We start from the raw sequence: 22,500 nt of genomic DNA, 5'->3' as shown, positions 1-22,500 counted from the left end.
TGATGCAGGAACATGAAACAGGATCAGATCACACGGGTACTGAATGAACTCCGAGCAGCAAACAGCGTCGTGAGACGACGATTCTTCTACTGATGTAACCTGGAAGCACTTTTTGTTCTTGGCCCTGAATCAACAGTTGAACCTGAAAAGGCTGCAGTCTAATTACTAAACAAAGGAGGTGTGTGTGTGTGTGTGTGTGTGTGTGTGTGTGTGTGTGTGTGTGTGTGTGTGTGTGTGTGTGTGTGTGTGTGTGTGTGTGTGTGTGTGTGTGTGTGTGTGTGTGTGTGTGTGTGTGTTCCTACCTCCTGAATGAGCCCTCTCGTTCCATGTCAGCCTTGACAGGATGTCTAGCAACCGGCCTGGAACTGCCACCAATGAATCAGCATCTGAGAATGGAAACAAGCGGGCGAGAACTTCATCTGACTTAAAAAAAAAAAAAAAAAAACTAAAAGTCCTCATATGCTGTCATGACAACACCGAGGACCAGAAAGCAGTTTGACTTCTGTAAACCAAGTCACTGTTTCTAATTGAACAAATTCACTGGACCTCTGCTGACCTGATTTCCAAGTCTTGTACCTCAAAGGCATTTTGAGACGTCGCAGCATTTAAATAATTCCAGCGGCAAGTAATAGCAGTTGTTTGATATGTTTGATTTGACTTTGACCCCCCGCCCCCCAAAAAAAAAAAAAAAAAACATTTTTAAGTTACATCTTACAGAATCATTACTTTGTGGCTTTACAAAGCTGATCATTTTATGCAACTTTCAGTGAGAGACGTGCCAACCCCGACGCATCTCAGCAGCCCACAGTGGCACGAAAATCGATCTTTGAATCTTAGTTTCTCTACAAAATACTAAACTGTATTCCTTCGATATGACGTGGAAAAAAAAATGCAAAAAAATAATTACCAAGAGACAATCGAGAAGTTATAAAACCACAGTTGTGCTTTATAGGTATTAGAGCTACAAAGTAAAACGCGAGAAGATCCAGCAGTCCCGGATTAAACTCGGTGACGCTCCCAGGCAAGACAGACAAGACAGACAGACAGACAGACAGACAGACAGACAAGACAGACAGACAGACAGACAGACAGGTGTTTCTCCTCTCAGTGGAGCGAACAAGACAAACTATTGTCATCAAATTACCGTAAAGCGGTGGAGGCAGAAATGTGATACCACTGCAAACTCAAATGTCCCTGCTCACTCACTTACTCACACACACACACACACACACACACACACACACACACACACACACACACACACACACACACACACACACACACACACACACACACACACACACACACACACACACAGATACCATGACACACGCTGAAGTATCCAGTAAGTCAAACCAGGTAAAGTTGAGGTTTGTTTTTATTTAAAGCTTTTTTTTCTTCGAGGCTCTCCAGACTCGTAACAACGCTGACAAAACACGCACCACTTAAGTGATCTGCCTCCGATCGGGGCTCTGGTGAAGTGGAGGTCACAATCGGAGTAATCATAGTCCGTTTAAATTAAAACCGTGTCGTTGGACGGCGTCGCATTGAGCAGTTTCAGGTTTTACTTCCTGGAAATTGCATTTGTCGCTGTGCAGGATCCACCATGACCCGGTGGTGCAGCAAGCAGCTGCAGTTGCGTGCGTTATACCGAAGCCACCCTATCTGTCGATCATTCGTACAATCCAGTTTTCTACTATGAAGTACTTTGGTCAACGCTAAAGTATTCTTGCCAATAATTTACCGGAGCCGACGATATAAAAATAACGTCAATCTATTCGAAGCGAGTCTCCGTGCAGAATGAGTCAAGGTCAATGCGGTTCAAAAGGCCGATTTGAGTCAGAGCTGTAAATGTTTGTTTATTTTAAAGTTTATACTACAGCCATAACTTTGTCTGGACGGGTGTCTCCGGCTCAGTGTGGTAAATTCCGCCTGGTCCTGCGGAGGGAAATGTATCCCGACTGAATGACACACATGCAGCACAGCTTTAAACCCGGTAACTCCTGCTGCCTGTTGTTTTGCGTCTCCTTGTGGTTTAATGGCTTGCTTAAGGGCACTGGGACTGCGGTTTCATGGACTGTGGTTATGGGAGCCTGAGAGCATTTCAACATCTGGCCAGTTTTTCATGCTGCAGTCCAGGGAATGAAAACCAGTGATCTCCTCTTCATCTAAAACGTGACTAAATCCTCCTCCTCCTCCTCCTCCTCTCTCTCTCTCTCAGCAGCAGACAGTTTACATTGTAAGTAGATATCAGGGGCTCCACTGCTGAAAATCAACACCCTTAATCTGCTTCAACTGGAAACGCAGCGCGCGCACGCACATGCGCACACGCACACACGCACGCACACACACACACACACACACACACACACACACACACACACACACACACACACCATTCTGTAAACTGGCAGCATAAAGGAAATTACCACCCTGCCCCAGACAAGTGCTAAAATAAAAGTCTGTCTTGCAGCAGGTTTGTTTGCTGTACCAGACTCTCTGGAAGAAAACCAAACCACAAGTTTGAGGTCCTGCTAAAGAAATAAAAAAGGAAGAAAAAAAAAAAACCCACTGGTAGTTTGTCTTCTGAAGAACTATCCGAGACTGACAGTTGTCAACCTGCCGGCAGCAATACAGCAGTTTTTTAATTTATGCAACGCTGAGGAAAAACCTGGACCGTGTGGTGCATGAAGACTGCCTGTTAGATCCACGAATCACTCTTTACACCCGGAGGAGAATTCATGTTCCCGTAAGGCGTTCAAATTGAACGAACTCTTGGGTTACTTTAAGACAACGACAGGCACGGAAAAGGCTTCGTTTTTGCTATTTATTCTCCTCTCGTGGCAAAAAAAAAAAAAAGTTTAGACTCGGCAGAAGGATTTTCATGCCGTGTACTCACTTTTTTTAAAATTTTTCTGGCGTCTTCCTCGCTCCCTTTCGTTTCTTCTCCGAGTTCAACTCTTCGCATTAAGCCAGAAATAACCGCTCCAGTGAGGCAGGAGGTCCGCAAAGGCGGCGAACGGTCCGCAAAGGCGGCGAACGGTCCGCAAAGGCGGCGAACGGTCCGCAAAGGCGGCGAACGGTCCGCAAAGGCGGCGAACGGTCCGCAAAGGCGGCGAACGGTCCGCAAAGGCGGCGAACGGTCCGCAAAGGCGGCGAACGGTCCGCAAAGGCGGCGAACGGTCCGCAAAGGCGGCGAACGGTCCGCCGTCTCCGCTCCTCGGCCGCAGGTAAACAGCGCGTGAGGGTTGCGCACGTTCTCCTGAGAAGACCCGATGTCTTTATTGGATCAGAAGACAAATAAATAAATAAACCACCGCGTGAGCTGCGAGCTGTCAAGAGACTCTGCGCGAGCGAGACGAGAGGAGAGGAGAGGAAGTGAGAGGAGAGGAGAGGAGAGGAGAGGAGAGGAGAGGAGAGGAAGTGAGTGTGTGGTTGTCAAAGAATGCGACAGCCTGTCAGTGTGTGTGTGTGCGTGTGTGTGTGTGTGTGTGTGTGTGTGTGTGTGTGTGTGTGTGCGCGCGCGTGTGTGTGTGTGTGTGCGTGCGTGCGTGCGTGTTGAGGCGCTTTCATGGTTTGTGTCGTGTCGAAGTCATCGCCGGTGCAGACAACAGTGGAAAAGATGCATGAAAAGTGAAATGAAGTACACACGGTGCGAAGCTTCACGGGACACTGATGAAACAAATGTCGAGGCACTGAAACTTAAATGCTCCTTTAAGTAAGTCGAGAACATACGGAGAGAGGAGGGTTTTTTGTTTGTTTGTTTGTTTGTTTTTAGCAGGGTGAGGATGTTGGGTGGAGGTCGACCAATAATAAAAAATAAAAATAAATACATCTGTTAGGGTGGCAATAGAAAGTAGTAAATAACCTATTCTACCGAGTTATATTTGGTGATTTGTTGTGCTGGAAGGGGCTCAGATAGTAATGCAGCTTTGTCCACTAATCATTCATCATAAGTTTGGCAATTCAATCCCCATCCCACCATGCTGAAGTGTCCTCGAGGCCCAAAAAAAAAAAAAACACTGAACCCAAAGTTGCTCCTATTCTAAAAAATAAAATAAAATTGCAGACTATTTACCATTTATATGAACAAAGAGTAAATATGCATTTGGATTTGATTTCTCTTCAATTTCCCAAAAAAAAGCTCTGGACATCTAGAACCGGCCTGCACTTTTAAACCTTCATTTTCAGTGTGAAAATGTCCCAGTTCTGGTCTAAGTTATAAAGAGAGGATCTCAACCACGACCAGTCCGGATATTTGTACCCGCGGGAGCGGAGGTGTTGTTATCTCACGGTTAAGATCACTGTCACAGAGCACGAGATTTACAGACGACGCACGACAATCAGAACCAGTAAACGGTAGTGATACTCAGATCGGAGCCAAAATAACACCTACATCTTATCTGCTGTCACAGACACTGCTGGTTTAATCATATCGCAACTTTACCAAAAAAAAACCGCGAGAGGCGAACGGCCAAGACCATCGAAATGCAGATTTTATTTATTTATTTATTTATTTTTTACTAAGTGGAACAAAAAAGATCAGCAAAACTATGACAACGGAATCAAACTGGAATCGATCCAGTAGTTGTTGAGGCATCCGCTCAGAGGCAGACGAGTCAGCGGCTCCTCTCACCAAGAGGCTGCAAAGAAAAGAAGAAAGTAGTCGCCACGAGTCAAATTATACCGAACATGGTTTTTTTGTTGCTGTTGCAGCTTCGTCAGCAGCTTAAAAAAAAAAAAAAAAAAACGTTGAATTACCATCATGTTTAATTCATAGAGAAATAATTCAGTCAAACCGAAACAACAGCAGTCCACTAAAGACTGCGTCACACTGAGTGCTTTTACTGCTGACAGAGAAGGCCACTCAGCAGGTACACTGCTGTGTGTGTGTGTGCGTGTGTGTGTGTGTGTGTGTGTGTGTGTGTGTGTGTGTGTGTGTGTGTGTGTGTGTGCTCAGTTTGGGCCCATTAGCAGCACACAGTATCTACTGTACATATTGCTGCATTAACCGAAGGGCTCCAAGTGTCACATCCCACAAATCCTTGGTTTTGCACGCACGCACTCTCTCTCACACACACACACACACACACACACACACACACACACACACACACACACACACACACACACACACACACACACACACACACACACACACACACACACTTCTGTGTTCAATCTCACCAGCCCCTCCCCCTGTGCAAGGAACAGGTTTATAACAGCAAAGTCAACTGGTCAAGGCCAGACTGTTTCTGAGAAGTTGTTGGAACCATAAAACAACCACCCACACACCCGCACAGACACACACACACACACACGCACACACACACACACACACACACACACACACGCACACACACACACACACACACACACACACACACACACACACACACACACACACACACACACACACACACACACACACACACACACACTTCTGTGTTCACACACACACACACACACCAGACTGTTTCTGAGAAGTTGTTGCACACACACACACAGAGAGAGAGACACACACACACACACACACACACACACACACACACACACACACACACACACACACACACACACACACACACACACACACACACACACACACACACACACACACACACACACACACACACACACACACACACACACACACACACACACACACACACACACACACACACACACACACCCACACACATGCACATACACACAGAGAGAGAGAGAGAGAAACTGTCCTCACAAACATGAACACTTAAACACCTGTCACACAACACACAAGCTATTAACCTATTTCTAGACTCCAGAGATGTGTGTGTGTGTGTGTGTGCGTTTGATCAACCATTTGTGACCACTGAACCTGCAGTAAATGAGTGATGTGACTTTTTCTCTCAATAAACAGTCTCATGACTTGAAGTGAAACCTGCTCACTCGTTCGTTTAGATGATGTGTATGTGTGTGTCAAGTTTATATTTTCATACCAAAAAAATAGAGTAACTATGAACTCCATCATCTTTAATATCTACACAGACTCATTTCATCAGTCTTTGTTGTTTTCCGTCAACACGACGATGATATTTTGCCTTCATATCAATTTCAATATTTAGATGTTTCCGTTTGGATTCAACAACAGCGTGAAGTTCGTGCTCATTTATTTCTTCGGTAAAGCTGCATTTAAACAGCCTTTCTGTTGTTCTTTTCTGCTCTGGTTTCACAACCTCTGCCTCATTTAGTTTACGGCTGTCATGTCACATTTTTACAGCTCACAAGGAAGCTGCAGGTAAAAAACGAAAAAAAAAACAAAGTGCCCCAAAAGAGTGTTCAGGCCTGTGCAGGTAGTCAGTCCAGTTCCTTAAAATAACACACACACACACACACACACACACACACACACACACACACACACACACACACACACACACACACACGCTGTCTGCAGACCAACAGGTGCAACATTTCAAACCGTGTTAATCTGCGTCGTGTAAACAGAGGAGATGAAGAAAGGAAACTTGTAACTCCATTCATGAGCCCACATGGTGCAGCGCTGCTTGCAGACACACCATTACACTAAACACTAAACACGGCTGCAACATCATCATCGCTCCCGCATGGAGGAAGAACGGGAACAAACGCAGCGGGCCGGCGCTCATCCTCTTTCTGTTTTTCACAGAGAGAAGCGTCGGAACCAAAAAAAAAAAAAAAAAAAAAAACGACCTTACAACATTTTAACTCGACGTTTTCACTGGGTTTTCCCCAATAAAACGCTCATGACCTTGAATATGAAGGCATTTCTCTGCTGTTCCCACACGCAGCTCTTTAAAAACCCGCGACGGTCACCCGCATCCCCCTCCTGAGGGTGAGAGTCAGCGCTCACCTGTATTTACCCAGGTGTCTTCAGTCAGCAGGAGGGTTCTGCTTCGGCAGCGTCCCGGTCGACGTTCGGTCGCGCCGTGAGGTCGAAAGCTTCGTTCGAGGGCGGCCGAAGCTGACCGGGAGGAACCCGATAGATTAATGAGCCAGGGAGCCGAAGAAGAACATAAAGAGGAGAGGAAGGAGAAGCTGCAAAAGGTGTCATTTAACTTTAAAGACACGGATCTGGGCATCGCATTTTTTTATGGCGCGGTATCGAGAACCCTAACTGCGAAGCGTAAAATAGTCACGCTCGGTACTGCACGTAGCTCGTGGATTATTTCATAACACACTTTGCGTTACTTTCAGGGGCCTGATGAGGTTTTGATCTCACTGAAGCACAGACAGAACCGGATGACCGAACACCGAGGGCGCGTTTGCCGGGAGAAATAAAAAAAAAAACGCAACGGTGGCCACTGTTTCGTAAACACACACAGATATTCTTTCACGAGGCCCGTATGGAAACTTTCAGCAGGCTGAACGTGTCGTGTAATAGGTATTTATCTTCATGAGCGTTTGGCCCAGCAAACGATAACATCTCCACCGTTGGACCTCATGCCGGGGAGATATTTGAACAAAATCACAAGAGCACTATTCGGGCTGCTAAATATGTTTGCGTCTTATATAATCACCCCTGAAGAAAAGACTTATTTACTCCTTCATCTGACGAAGTGAGAAAGTCTGGAAACGTTCACTTCGGGTTCGAGGCGGAGGAACAAGATACCACTTCCTGTTTCGCGCCGTTTCTCAAGAGTTTTGACCTGGTTGCAGTGTGTGCAAAATGTGATGGTGTAGTGATTGTCGAGTTGATCTGTGGTCGCCGCGGTTCCCCGGTGGTTCACTTTTTCTTTCTTTTCTTTTCTTTTCTTTTTTTTTTTTTTTTTTTTTTTAAGTGCTTGCTTGACAAGTGAGTAAAATAAGATTCGCAAGAATATGGTGCTGAAGTGTCTTTTCTAGCTCGGAGACTCTTTAACCTCCACGAGAAAAGTATTCCAAGTTCTGTTGCTCGATTATCATCAGCACCCCGAGTTACACGTGGTTTTTGCGAAGCCTCCGGCAGCGTGCGATTGCGATCCCACGACGGGACTCGGCTCGTGCGCCACGAACTCAACCTTTCTGTTCCCCAAAAAATATGGTGAACACAAAAACTGCCGCGCCGTCGAACGTGCGTCCTCTGCTCGAGCTTCAGATTCATGGGGGGGAAATCGCAGATGCCGGTGACCGACTCGACGCAGCAGCTGGCACAGCTGTAGATCCTTAGGGCCGGCAGACACAAAGGCTTCGACGTTACAGTGATACGACCGTAATTGCGGGATTCGACAGCGTCACCGTGTTGCAGCAGGTAAGCTGGTGGAGAACAGATGACTCCCGTGTAACAGCGTGTGAAAGTGGAAAAGTGCCAAAGGAAATATTTACTTAAGCTACAGACACGAATGACCGAACATGAAACGGAGGATTTTTTTTATGAAGATGTTCTGTATTCGTTCTGGAAATCTACAGTTTATCTCTGACGTCTACTTAAACTAAATTTATTTATTCCCACAATCATCTACCTCGGTTTTTTTGGGCACTTTAGTGGAAGTGTGCAGAACTGAACTGGATCACTTCCTGTGTTTACATGTAATTACATAGTACGAGTGAACTATTTACATGCTACTTGTGTGTGTGTGTGTGTGTGTGTGTGTGTGTGTGTGTGTGTGTGTGTGTGAGGAGGAATGATGATGTTTAAGTTGATGTTGACTGTGAGCCTCCATAAGTTAGAGTGACCAGGTGTCAAACATTAAAAAAAAAAAGGACTGCACAGCATTTTCATGGTTTATCCCACATATTCACATAATGTCCCACATTTTGATCTATTTTTGAGCGCTAGTATTGATGTTTGTGAGCAAAAATAAAAATGTGAAAATGACACCGGTCGATGCTCTTCGATCAACAAACCAATTACAAATGTAATAGTTACAGTTTCTAAACAAATTTATGGAATTTCTGTATAAATGTTAGTCAGCTGATCTATAAACTAAGAGATATATCTGTGTTAAGATAACTTACACTACATATTCTTGTTTTTTTTTTTTTGGCCTGAACAGTTTATTGGAAAAATAAAGTCATTTCACAGTTCAAGTCAAACTGATGTAAATAAATCGTAGACGTCTTTCAGCTGAGGACTGATTGCCGGTCTTTAATGCTCCATTAAGCACTCGGTAAACAGACTGTTCTCGTCCTCTGGCCAAATTCATCCTTCAAAAGGTCACAGGTTTCCTGCACAAAAGGAATTTACACACATGAATAAGAATCATAATACTTAGCTGGGACTGTTAAAATGCATCAGCAAAACAAAGAAATCTCAAATGCAGGTTTTCTTTAAATGCTTTATGGACTCATGTAGGAGTTTACTGTAGCCAAACATGTGGGAGACGCGTGTGTGTGTGTGTGTGTGTGTGTGTGTGTGTGTGTGTGTGTGTGTGTGTGTGTGTGTGTGTGTGTGTGTGTGTGTGTGTGTGTGTGTGTTGAAGGAGGAGTGTGAGACCTCTGAGTTTACGGTGTAAACACTTTAAGTGTGTGTGAAGTTTCACGGTTTCATTTCTGTCCTGTCTGACCTTTACTGTTGAAGTTTAATGGAGCAGAAAAGCCTCTACGATTATTATCAAATAAAATGTATTTTGGTTATAGGCTGTTGGATTATACCGGAGGTTTGTTTTTCCTCTCAATTGTGACCAGAACAACAACAACAACAACTGTAAAACCCTGCACACCGCAAAAAAATGTTTTAGTAAATATTGTGTTTATGTATATTATATATACAACGCTCACTATTTTAGTTCCATGCCATGTTCTGTAAATCCTAAATGTTTTTCTGCCCCTTTTAAAAGCTTCCCTCCTTAAAGTAAAAGAATAAAATCAAGTAAACATTAGGAGTATTTATACAATTTGCAAAAACATTTTCCACTATGTTTAAATGCAAAAGTAAAATCCTAATCCGTGGGTCCATTTTTTTTTTTTTACAGTGCAGTATTCATATCACAGCAGGAAAACTGCAGGCTGGAAATATATTGTTACGCCGTACCAGCGACTTTCGCTTTCCTTCCTCCCTTCCTTCCGCTTTCTCTTGAGTTATTTTGTATCCATGGTGAAAGATAATAAACAGATTCACACCTCACAACGAGCTGTTTCCTGATTGGCTTTGGAGCAACAGGCTGTTTAACCGCTTCTGGATAACAGGAAGCAGGCAGGTCATGTAGTTAGTTACTGCAGGTGCTGCAGGTTAAACAGCAAATAAGTGGTGCTGCCGTGTGGACAGGACGAGTACTGCAGTAACAAAGGACTTCACTTCTGTCATCGGGTATACGCGAGTGGCTGAAAAAGCAACTCCTGACAACGACGAGAGGCGATCGGCTCATTACCAACGGGTGTGTCGAGTGGCCGTGTGGAATGAGAGGTGCCTCCACATTTTGCCTTCACTGAAAATCTCACAAACATCAAAATCCCCAAAATGTGACGCCCGGAACCAAAACAGACACTCAGAGAACGACACGCAGATCACACAAGAAACCATTTTTCTCGATGTGGATCACATAAACAAACAGCCCAAACATCATGAGAAATAATAAAGACTCCACAGTGAACCAACAATAAAACATGTGGTCAGTGAAAATACACTATACAATATATATTTACTCAAGTACAAGTAATTTGAGGTATTTGTAATTGAATATTTCTATTTTCTGCAGCATTATACTTCCACTGAAATACATTTCAGAGGGAAATATTGTATTTTTTTTTTTCCTTCACTACATATCTGACAGCTTTAGTTTCTTTTAAGATGACAAGTTTTCATACCCGTCCATTGAAAACCATGTCTCTCCAAATTTGGTGATTTTGAATGTTTCTGATAAACTGAAGGAAAACATTTTCCTATTTCTTGAGCTAAATTAACCATTTAAAAACCGTTTTGGATCAGCTGGAAAATGTCACAAAGCTGAAAACGGGGCTGTACCTGGATGAGACCATAAAAAAACAGCAGCTTTCTTTCTCAGCATTTACATTACCGCGACTCAAAAACATTAAAAAAAAATTAAAAAAAAACTCCAGCCACTTCAATTCATTTAAACAACTTTTATTTATTAAGTTTTTACAAATAAAGTAACAAATTTCATTGTATTGTAGCGCAAAGCGCAAAGTTTTGTTTTTAATATGAAGCTTGAACACTCTATACTTAGTGCAAAACATACAGTTAAAGGCTTCCGATGACTCCCTCCATGTTTTTTTTGTTTGTTTTTCTCTCATTCATTCATCCATCCATTTTTTTTAAATTTTTACTCCAACCACTTTTGTACAATGTCAACCACGATACAGGAAAAAAAAAAAAAAAAAAAAACCCACTGAATTAAATTAGGTACTGTCAGAGACATTAAAACGGCACGTAAAACAAGTGAGAATAAAAAAAAAAAATTAAAAAAAAAGAGAAAAGAAAAGAAAGTGAGAGCATCAGAGACTAGAAACGTAAATCGATGTGTCAAAACTGTTGCTGTGCTCAAGACATCATTTCACAGGAGCGAGCTACATGAAACAGCAAGAAGATGCACTGGATCTGGATCTGTACATGTGTGTGTGTGTGTGTGTGTGTGTGTATTGATCTGTCGGTGCACTCAAAGGCATCTTTTATTTTGTACATGTGGGCACTTCTACAGTAAAAAGCATAAAGGGTCAGCGAGTCCTGAACAGGAAGGAACTGTAAAACACCAACAGGAAACTGAACAAGTGAGTTAAAATAACTATTGCTACACTGTTAATTTGTGTGTGTGTGTGTGTGTGTGTGTGTGTCACTTTTCCCCCCTTCACAATAAGAGCGACTGTACTGGAAAACTCCCCAAGCCTTTCACAGTAAGATTCCTCCACTACAACTCTAAAACTTCACAATAACAAGAAGTCCCCCGGCGGAGGGGTGGTGGGGGGGTGGTGGGGGGCCTCAGAGCTCGATATACTGTCACTGTAGTTATATTGCATTGCAGCCATTGCACAGTAGGCGTTCCTTTCGTTGTGATTATGTAGTCGAGACACAGCAAAACATGATCAAACTTCAAAATGTGGAAATCCAAAACAGCTCCAGTGAGTACAAGCAAGTGAAAACCGCCATCGACTGACCGCACCGAGTCGGTGGCGCCTTTAAAAGCTTCGACGGGATGCTTAATAACCAGAACTAAAGCAAAGTGGCTCAATGATTATTCACAGCTTCAACCAAAACTTGCAGAGTGGTGTAAAAAAAAAAAAAAAAAAAAACAAGAAAAAAAGTTGCATTATTATTCTTCAGAAATGGAAAATATCCCCCAAAAAACTGGCAAAAGCTTTTTTTTGTTTTTTTTGTTTAAAGTAACCATTTCCTAATATCTTTTTAATGTCAATCCAGAAAAAAAAAAGAAGCAATGCTTTGAAAGTTTGTACCACAAATGAAAAGAGGGAACAGGAGAGGGTGTCAAAAGGCCTTGGAGTTATTCATAATCACTTCCATCGTCATAACGACCAGCCCGTCGTGCTCACAGTCATCCCCAACAACAACAACACTGCGATGCCCTCACCTTCAAATGTTTGTTAAAGCTTCAGTTTTTGGTTTTCATGCTTTCTTAAATGTGCAGCTTCAAAACCAGCTTCCATTGTGGGATAACATGGGTCATAACTTTACATTAGTTACGCTGCTCTTGACACTTAAAGGCCCCGACAACTTCATTTCTGTTTATTTTTTTAACCATGACTGACGTTTTTTTTTGTTTTTTTTTACGTGAAAACACTATTTTCAGCCACAGTTTGAACATATTGGGTCTTTTTTGTTTTTTTCATGAAATTTCTGTTATTTTTTAAATTGACTTTGTTCTCTTCTCGCTGGATTGAAACGGTCTCAGTTTGAAAAAGATGATGTCACATCCAGTACTCGTGCACCAATCGGGACTCGGCAACGTTAAATCTGACGACATTTGTCACGTGACACTCACACAGCCATAATGAAGGAAATTGGCTTTTGAATATTTACTAAACATTTTTTTTTCTTTTCTTTCTTTCCATGCTCAATTTCAACCTCATATTTCACAAGCTAAATGGACTTTTAGACGAGAGCAGCAGTCTCAGTCCCATTAAATCCACTTCAGCTGACAGTAAAGTAGAACATCACGGCTCACACGACGTTTCTGGCCGGTCAATGTAAATGTCAGAGTTTAAAATTTAGACCCAGAAAGCCAAAACAAATCTCTTTATTTCCGCTGATTTCACAGTAAAGTCCAAAATAAATTAATTAAAGAATTTTGTTATAAAATGTGTTGCACATTAAAAAAAAATAACTGGGCATTCTCTCCTGACTGTATGCTGCACCCGCACCTCAGCGCCGCTCAAGTACAGAGTGGTCCAAGCTTCAAATACAATCATCAACGCCTCCCTCCTTAAAACTGAGAAAAAGAAATACAGCCATAGAAACGACGCTGATGTCAGCTGGAGGCCGTTTGGCAGCAGAGTAGAGAGTGAGGGTCAATTCCTCTTCCTGTCACCTCTGATATTACATTTCTGCAGAAATGAACCACAAACCAGCCTGAACAAACAAACAAACACACACACACACACACACACACACACACACACACACACACACACACACACACACACACACACACACACACACACACACACACACACACACACACACATCGTCATTACTGCAGGCCTCTTCTTCTGACTAACCAACCAACCATCCACCCCCCCTTTTATAATCTCCACCCATTCGATCTCATGTGCTTACTTTAACCCAAGTCCTCGACCCCCCTTCCCCTCCCGACGGTGGGGAAGCAACAGGAAGGATAAAAGGCACTAGAAAGTACCTCCAGAATTCACTGGAGGCTCTAAAGGGAAGGAGGAGGAGGAAGAGGAAGAGGAGGAAGAGGAGGAAGAGGAGGAGGAGAAGGAGGAGGAGGAAGAGGAGGAGGAGGAGGAGGGATGTAGAGAAGCAAAGACAGCGAAAATAAAAGTTTTTTTTCTTTTTCAAGTACATTAAATGGACACCATTGGTTTATACATTCACATTCATCTAACAAATCCAGGGGAGAAGAGGGAGAGGAGGGCTATTTAAAGTGTCTGATATACAAGTACTGTATTAAGGAAAAAAATAGCTAGCTTTACTTTTATTATCTAAATTTCAACTCCGGTTTGTCTTTAGGCTTGGGGGTCGGTTCCCACTTTCAATTCCAATCAGCTCAGAAGATGAACTGAAGCTGCGGTTGTTTAGTTGTCGGTAAGGCATTTTGTTTTTCCGAGTGTGTCCTCAGTGACTGAATTAAAGGACGCTTTATTGACGAGCGAAGGGATATTCACACTTTAGATGAAGAATAAATTGGCGGGAAAGCAGTGAATTGAAAGTGAGAGGACCCCAAACTCTCCTCCGAATGCTTTTCATTTTTAAAAGTTGTGACATCTCCCCCCCTTAAAACTAATGTTGTCCGACAACATCTCTGCTAAGAACAAACAACGATAATCACAGTGTCTCCACATCGTACAGCGATGTGCACGTAGAACAGGTCCATTGACAGAACACAGTTTTTGTTTTTGTTTCTTTCTTTTTTTTTTTTTAAATAGAATAATCATTAACAACAATAATTATGATATTAATGTACATTGCAAATCATTTCAACCCCAAAACGTTGAAAGTAACCTAATGATGACACGAAGAACTGAGGCTGAGTCGAAGTCGGTTAAACAGCTGCTACGCCTCCAACCGTGTGTGTATTTACATGTGCGTGTGTGCGTGCGTGCGTGCGTGTGTGTGTGTGTGTGTGTGTGTGTCAGATTGCTAGCCGGGGCAGCGAGCTAAAAACAAAACCCAACAAAACATAAACAACAAAATGGAATCATCATATCTGACATAAAAAAAAAAAAAAAAAAAAAAAAAAAACCTGTACAAGGATATTATTCTGATAAGAAGGCCACTTTTTCACGCTGAGTTCTCGTGTGTTTTTTTTTTTTTTTTGTCCTCCTCGAAAAGGTTTTCTGCTGTTATTGCTTCGAACGGCAACAGAGAGGCGAAAGAGAGGGATGGGGAGGAGAGGCGGAGTCGTGACTGTGAGGAGGCGTCCGGTTTCTCTTTCTGCCCATTCGGTGTCTCGACCGACGTACGTTCCTGCGGCTACAACAGACGAGGCGTTCGACACGCTCGCTTCTCTTCCCTCCACCTCTTTCTGCCTGTTAGAAGGGTTTTGTCAGAGGAGTAAACAACCCCGCTAAGTGCTGGGCGTCACCTAGTCTTGATATCCTTTGTGCTTTTAATGCTGACTTCCAACTTCCACTTCCTGTTCCCTCCCATTAAAGATACCCGATATGAAACTTTTTTTTATCCGCTCTGCTTGATGATGCTGCCGCTGCCTGACATGCTCGTCCCCGGCCTCCGCCAGCTTCCTCATTTAATCTAGTGTCAAACCTGCCTCGTTGCATCTTCTTGCCATCCGTCTGCGTCGGGAGTGAGAAGGCTGAAACGCTGTGATACCGAGCTGCTGTGCTACAATGACTGGATACGGGAGCACAGCAGAGGCAAACAACCAGCTCTTCCCACCGAAACCGGTACCAGTAGAGTAGTTATTAAGAGGTACTGCGTGGACAGAAGGGCTAAAAGGTGGATTTTGTACAAGCACATTCCTCCTCCTCCTCCTCCTCTTCCTCCTCAGCCTGATGTAATGCTTTCCCACCACCAGACGGCGAAGGATAACGTGCGGCCCCGTCACGACTTGTTCGCCCGGTGTAGAACATGAAATGAGAGCCCGCACAGTTACAGACACCGAGCCCACACCCCGTCACAACCTCTTTGGCCTTTTAACATTGCACTCAGGAGACTTTGCGTCTGTCCTCGGCTGGCTGTCGCGAGCAGACGGGGAGTGTGTGCGGCTGCTTTTGTGTGGAAATGGAAGTGGAGGTGAGCGGAGACGGCCAGATTAGATTCCTCTCCCCTGATTTATTTTCTCCTCTTGAACAGGTTAGATTTAACCCCCTCCCCTCCCCCCGCTCTCCGCACTCCTTCAGTCCCTCCGTTCTTTGCAGTCAGTCGACCCGGCCCAAAACACTCCCAACACCTGTCCAGTCGGGCTGCGGTTCAGACCAGCCCTCACTCCCAGCCCTACGTCGTCCTCAGGTTGGGTCCTCCTGGGTTGCTGACTGACTTCTGCAAAGTGTTGGTCATGTGGAAAGCCTGGAGGGGCCCCTGCCCGGGAATCTGGCCCTGTGTGGAGGGGTAGGGCCCCAGAGGCTGGGAGGTGCTGACCAGCAGAGGCTGTGCCTGCGCCTGGTGTGGTGCCGCCGACAGGCCGTGAGCCGGACCAGACCATTGTGCGCTGTAGGCAGAAGTGGGGGTGTAGTGGATGAACTGGGGGGTTTGGGGTTGGGGGGAAGTTGAGGAGGCGGGAGGGTGGCACAGGGAGCCCTTGCGGGCAGCCAGAGAGGTAGAGGTGGTGGGGTTGGCAGGGAGGTGGGCTGAACCACCGATACTGCTGGGACACAGCTGGCCGGGGGCTGAGTACTTCCTGCCCAGACTGGCTGACTGGATCACCTGCAGGGTCGAGGGGACGTTAGAGTTTTTATCATGAACATGATCCCAAATAATGTTGTGTTTAATCAAACTACCAATATCTATATCTATATCTATATATATATATATACACACACATATCTATCTATCTATCTATCTATCTATCTATCTATCTATCTATCTATAGATATAGATCCACGTGTGTTTTCCTACTAACCTCATAGCTGTGTCCCTGCGCTGGGGCCTGCTGCAGCTGTTTGGCACTCCTCTTACCCTAAAAAGAGTTAAATGTTTAAAGAACAGAATTATTCATCACAATATATAACCATTTTATAACATGTTAGGGATTAGGGACAAAATGCTGTGACGACAACCTGCTTTGACCTTAAGGAATCAAAAACGTACTAATCACTGATTTCAGGCAAAATACTAACAAACCGGAAGCGATGGTGAGGATGTTAAATTGTGGACAGAAGTAAGTACTCAGGAACAGCACTTGACTCAAGTCAGACAACACAGAATTCCACTTATTCAAAAGCTTCTCACTTTTAGTGTCTGTGATACTATCTGATGTAACTTTTATCAGCCTTTCATTGAAAGCCCTCAAACTTTCTTGTGTATTTTCTGGTTTAACAGGTTGTCTGTGAAGGACAGAAGTTGCCTTAATGGTCTTGAGAAAGTCTGCTCCAAGATAACTGAAGTCCAGCACAGAGACTTGTGCTCCCTCTGGAACAAAGAAGCGGCCCAGAAGGCCAAAGGAATTCTGAGTCGATCACTGTGACGCCTTCAGGCCGACGTTACAACGAGGAGGAGAACAAATCTCTGCTCTAAGTCCTGCGTTCCTTCTGCTATCAGGCTAATAAACGCTGACAATAGACTTTTTAAATGACCGAGGCTTTCTTTAAACTTGGTTACTTGTATGGACTATAAATTATATTTATGTATAATTTATTATAACCTTTTGTATCAAGTGCTGCTTGTTTCCTTGTATCAGCCTGTTTATGTTGATTTGTTAATCTGCTGCCTCTAACGTGTCCGAAACTTCTCTGTCTGTGACTTTTTAAAGCCGTGTGTGAACTGCGTGAGCCGCAAATGATTTCTTGGGATCAATAAAGTTGTCAGAATCTGAGTCTGTGGTTTTGGGAAACAGCAGCAGCAGGAAACACATTTCTCAGCAGCAGTAGAGCAACATGCATCAGTACTGTAGAAATCTAAAACTAACACTAATTACAGTTTAATCTAACGGTTGGTTCTCAATAACACGAGAGCCTGAGGCAACGTCTTCAAATGTTCAGTGTCGGAGAAAAGGACACAAAAAAAATCAGAACTGGGAGGCTTCAACCAGCTGATTTTTTACTTGTTTGATTTCTAAAAATGGTTGCCAGTTCCCTGACCTGGTTCAGGACCTGACGGATAAAAATAGAAAAAATCTAAACAGCAGACGGTCTTGACCGAGAGTTGTTCACACCACCGACCACTTTTGCTTTTCACAAACTAGGTTTTTAAAGATTCGGTTCTTTCCTCAATCTGTCCTCAAAGAACCTCTTCTGTGGCCTAACAAACGCTCATATGGTAAGATGAATCATAAACCAGCAGTAAACCTGTGAGAGGTTCATGGCGTCTCTGGCCCAGTTGTCCACCAGTTTATGGAGGTCGTCGGTGAAGGTTCCTTTCCTCTGGTGCGGCGCCGACATGTTGGGCGGCAGACACTGAGAACCCCCCTGGCTTTGACCCAGAGCGCCCGAACCGCTCATTGCGTTGGTGCTGTTAGTCCCTGTGAGACAGAGACAGACACAGAGGGACAGAGACAGAGAGAGAGAGAGAGGGGAGAAGAGCGCACAGCGTGAGATATTGTTTACACGGGAAGATGAAACAGGTGTTATCTGAATGGATGTGAATGCAGGTCCTGCTTCGACCGTGAGGAAGGCAGACGGAGGTCAGAGTTTTAGGGCAGCATGACGACATGGTCACTGAATTGTTTAGTTTTAATGATGGAAATAATGAAACAGGAACTGGAGACAACTTATGATACTAGAGCAACATTTTACAGCAGAACAGGGCACTTCTGCAAACCATTACGATAAATGCTGAACTTTATGATCTGTATATATATCTTATATATGATATGGACTCAGATTAGTGACACACAGGGCAATAAAGTCAAGATGACAAGCTCCAAAAGTTCTCCTTAAAAAGGCTCTGTGACTCCTGCTGTCGCCCTGTGTACCACTTATCTGAGTTTTAAATTCATCTCTTAGCCATTAGGTGGCACTCAAGCTCTATAACAGCAGGCGGTGTGCTTTTTGCAGACACCTTAGCATCAAACTTACAGCAAATTCACTGCAGAAAAAACACACACTTCAAACTGGCCAGGCTTCCTGCATGTTTATAGAGCTTCTGTTAAAGACTAAATACATATCATATATGACACTACATAAGTGCCTGCATTGTACCGTGTTCCAAGACTGCTTCATCATGTTAGTAACTAAAGCCACGAGGAAACTAAAGTACTGATGCTGACATGTGAAAGACGGACGGCAAAAAGGTTTTGCCTCGGTCACATCTGGATGCCCCAAAACTGCATGCAGGCAAGCCGCCAAGAACGTGTGTTTATCTTTAATAAATGTACTGTTTTATCACATACTGCGGACCACTGAAGAGGATCAACAGTAATTGACATTTTTATTAGGATAAATACTTCTTGTTTTCCTTCTTTATTACCACTCCTTTGCTGCAGATGACCTCAAATCCAGATAATAGTAACTAGAAGATGATGCGCTTCCTTTGCTGACAAAATTATATGAAATATTTTCATAATCTGTTCGTATCACATGAAGGAAGGGACATAATATGCAGGGATCATCCAGGAGAAACAAATCATACAGTTGGCCTGACTGAAACTGCCATGTCATGCTAAACAAAATGGAGGAAAAATAAGAATGAGGAGACGCTGAGTCATGACTGACTGCAGCAGCATGGAATTCTGGTCAATGTAGTCTACAAGGCATGAGGAGGGAGGAGAGGGAGGCAAACAGCTTGTTCAGGTGAGTGTTTAGTGGAGAGAGAGAGTGTGTGTGTGTGTGTGTGTGTGTGTGTGTGTGTGTGTGTGTGTGAGAGTGGGAGAGGAAGGCTTGCAGGTGCATGCACCGGGTCATTTCAGTCATTTCAATCTGGGCTTTCACTGATTCTTTATTATCAAAAACGTCTTCAGCAAAAGGTCCAAATTCAAACTACAAACTTCATCTGAAATAACTGAAGTGAACTGATCTCAAATCTGGCAGATGTTTAACTCTGCGGGGCGTTGGGAGGGAAGCGTGACGGAGAGCAATTGCAAGGATGAAGGAGGAGGAGGGAGGGGGGGATGATTGGATTGATGGACGGAGGGAGGAAAGACCAAAAAGAGAGATAGTTACTACAGAGCTGGTTGCAGGGGCAGACTTTTTTCACCATCTTCCCTGTGCGGCCGGAAGACAACAACCGGAGGATTGGGAGAGAGTCAGAGTTAAACCCCGCCCACAATACCCCACACACCAAATACAAAGCATCAAAGTATTTGAACTTGAAGTAGAACAACAACGTTGGGGTTGAGCTGCCCAATAACATCTTAAAACCTGTCGCACAATGTGAAGGGACCCTGAAACCAAAGAAAGCAGCAGATGAGAGTTTGTATCTGCATTTCTTCAATATGTGAGAACGAAATTCATATTCATAGCTAAAGTACATGTGTCAGGATGGATGTCTGGTGTGTCACAGATGTCGAGTCATAAAACGTCCGTCTTTAGCCACACAATCAACCGAGGAAAGACGTTTTGTTTGCTGTTTGAAGTCCACATGGCAAATTTACACCAGATCGAAGATAAATATGTTTTAAAGCTCTAAACGCTGCTTTGCTCTAATGTCAACAACAATGTCGCAACATCACCAAGTGTCCTCTGCCACTGTCGCATGGTTTTGCCCGGGCACTGTGGCTTTAAGATGCTTTTGGCTAACCAACACGTGGTTCTGATGTGATTCTGAGTCCTCTCTACAGTTCACAGGGTCAGACCAGAACTGGGTCCAACGTGGGATTCAGACATATCAAAGTGTCCTCGTTTCAGACCTCAGAGTCTCGGCCCACATCTCAAGATTTACTCAGCGATTTAAACCGACTTTTATGAACATGGATTTTAAAGCCAATTTCAGGTACTTTCCCTCTGAAGCTACCTGATAAGGAGTAAGAACATGTTAAGACTATAAGACCCAGGTCTGTCTCTCTCCCCTACTGGTGGTGCAGTGACGGGGGTGAGGAGGGGTGAGGGGGGGGGGGTGGACAGAGAGTGAGGGAGGGAGAGAAAGGGTTTGAGCTGCAGAGGCTTCAGAAGCATTCATGAACGCCCCTTCATAAATCATTTCAACACTACACATTATAAGACCGATGCACCGTATAATGAACACAACTGTGCCCGATTCATCAATAAAGTAAAAACAAATAATACATTTTCTATCGAAAACAAAACTGTACGATAGAAAGCTCAAGTCATCGGGTCTCAACTTGTCCTTTCTTGTTAGTCGGCTTGATGTCACAGAGAAAAAGGTTAGAAATGGATTTAAAATTAAGATTGACACACAAAGCATTCCATCTACCTCTAAGTTATTGGGAGAACAGATGAAGTGGACTGTATGGAGGGTGTCTGTGATGCTGCAGACGGCTCACAATGCTGGTTATCAAGCTTATTCGACTAGAAACAGTTTGCCAGGGAGAATTAGTTTAAAGGCTCAAATGTAAATGATGCTGCTGGCAAAGATTCATGAGCATTTTAACTGCCGTGATGAAGATCCCAGAGACTGAACTTTCTTATGATATCATTTGTTGTTGTACCGCACTGATGCTTTTGAAATTAAAGTTGTAATCCTTAAAATTTTCATAAAAATGTGCCCCTATAAAAAGAAAAAGAAGACAATAGTCATTTTTTGTTGTTAAATGTGATAAAGTTTTGTAGGTAGTAATTGAATGATTGGAAGGAGTAATATGACGGAGCAGCAGCACTGAGGTGTTAGATGAACAGCTGCAGGTGACAGGCTGCAGCACACCTGCATCATCCCCAGGAAGGTAACCAGCTCCACTACTGTGCCCTGCTATCGTGTGTGTGTGTGTGTGTGTGTGTGTGTGTGTGTGTGTGTGTGTGTGTGTGTGTGTGTGTGTGTGTGTGTGTGTGTGTGTGTGTGTGTGTGTGTGTGTGTGTGTGTGTGTGCGCGCAGTATGACATCAGATCGCAGTTGCTTCTGGCATGATAGGTAAAAAAAAACAGTGAGTTTGTTTGGTCGCACTGTCAACAGATAGACCAGCTGCTCCTCTGATGTATTTCTGACAAAGCAGCTGCTCAGCAATGGCTTCCTGCAGTATTAAACTGCACTCACTGTTACCAACGGTAACCATGTTTGTCACCACATCAACTGGGAATGAGATTATGTGGATTATATAACTTTAAACTGCCTAATGAAACTCAGTGCCCTCTCACTATTGCTGCTTGCAGATACATTAAATGAAATTCAGAGAATCACAGCTGCTGATTTGTGATCAGGCAAGTTAGAGGAAGACTGGAATTATAACTCTTTATCTTTGTGTTTCTTTGTGCCTCAATTTCACAGCCTTATACAGTGTACCTTCAGCCAGTAAACAATTTCCTTCCTAAACATGGTCATTTCTACTCTTGATTAAGATGCGATTATCGTATTTGGGACAATGATTCTGTAGGCAACTAAAAATAAGGCACAAGAACAGTATTAAATGTGATGTTAAGAGATGAGTTGTTGGTGAAGGAATACTGTATCAAAAGAAAGGAAGAAAGAAGGAAAGAAAGAAAGAAAGAAAGAAAGAAAGAAAGAAAGAAAGAAAGAAAGAAAGAAAGAAAGAAAGAAAGAAAGAAAGAAAGAAAGAAAGAAAGAAAGAAAGAAAGAAAGAAAGAAAGAAAGATGAACATGAAGATTAAAGTAACAGGAAACTCTGGGATGTAACAACTATCACTATCGTTGTCTTCACATTTTGTGTGAAGGATGATCATACTGAA

The 22,500-nt window shown here is 43.5% G+C and overlaps 1 protein-coding gene across 1 annotated transcript in view; it reads right to left on the bottom strand.

Moving 5' to 3' along the window:
• Window positions 1-11,007: 11,007 nt before the first annotated feature.
• The window catches only part of LOC138621738 (serine/threonine-protein kinase WNK1-like), a 102,538-nt gene continuing 91,045 nt past the window's right edge, over window positions 11,008-22,500 (bottom strand). Inside the window, 5 exon segments of the mRNA XM_069699983.1 lie at window positions 11,008-13,480; window positions 13,543-16,474; window positions 16,671-16,727; window positions 18,055-18,227; window positions 19,867-19,908. Of these exon segments, the coding sequence (XP_069556084.1) occupies window positions 16,046-16,474; window positions 16,671-16,727; window positions 18,055-18,227; window positions 19,867-19,908 (701 nt within the window). The 3' untranslated portion in view covers window positions 11,008-13,480; window positions 13,543-16,045.

This window comes from Brachyistius frenatus, unplaced genomic scaffold, assembly GCF_029030835.1.
Source record: "Brachyistius frenatus isolate BFR_SWC_R1_liver_20210118 unplaced genomic scaffold, ASM2903083v1 Contig_32, whole genome shotgun sequence".
In the NCBI taxonomy this organism is placed as follows: Eukaryota; Metazoa; Chordata; class Actinopteri; family Embiotocidae; genus Brachyistius; species Brachyistius frenatus.
This window is presented reverse-complemented; position numbering and strand designations above follow the sequence as displayed.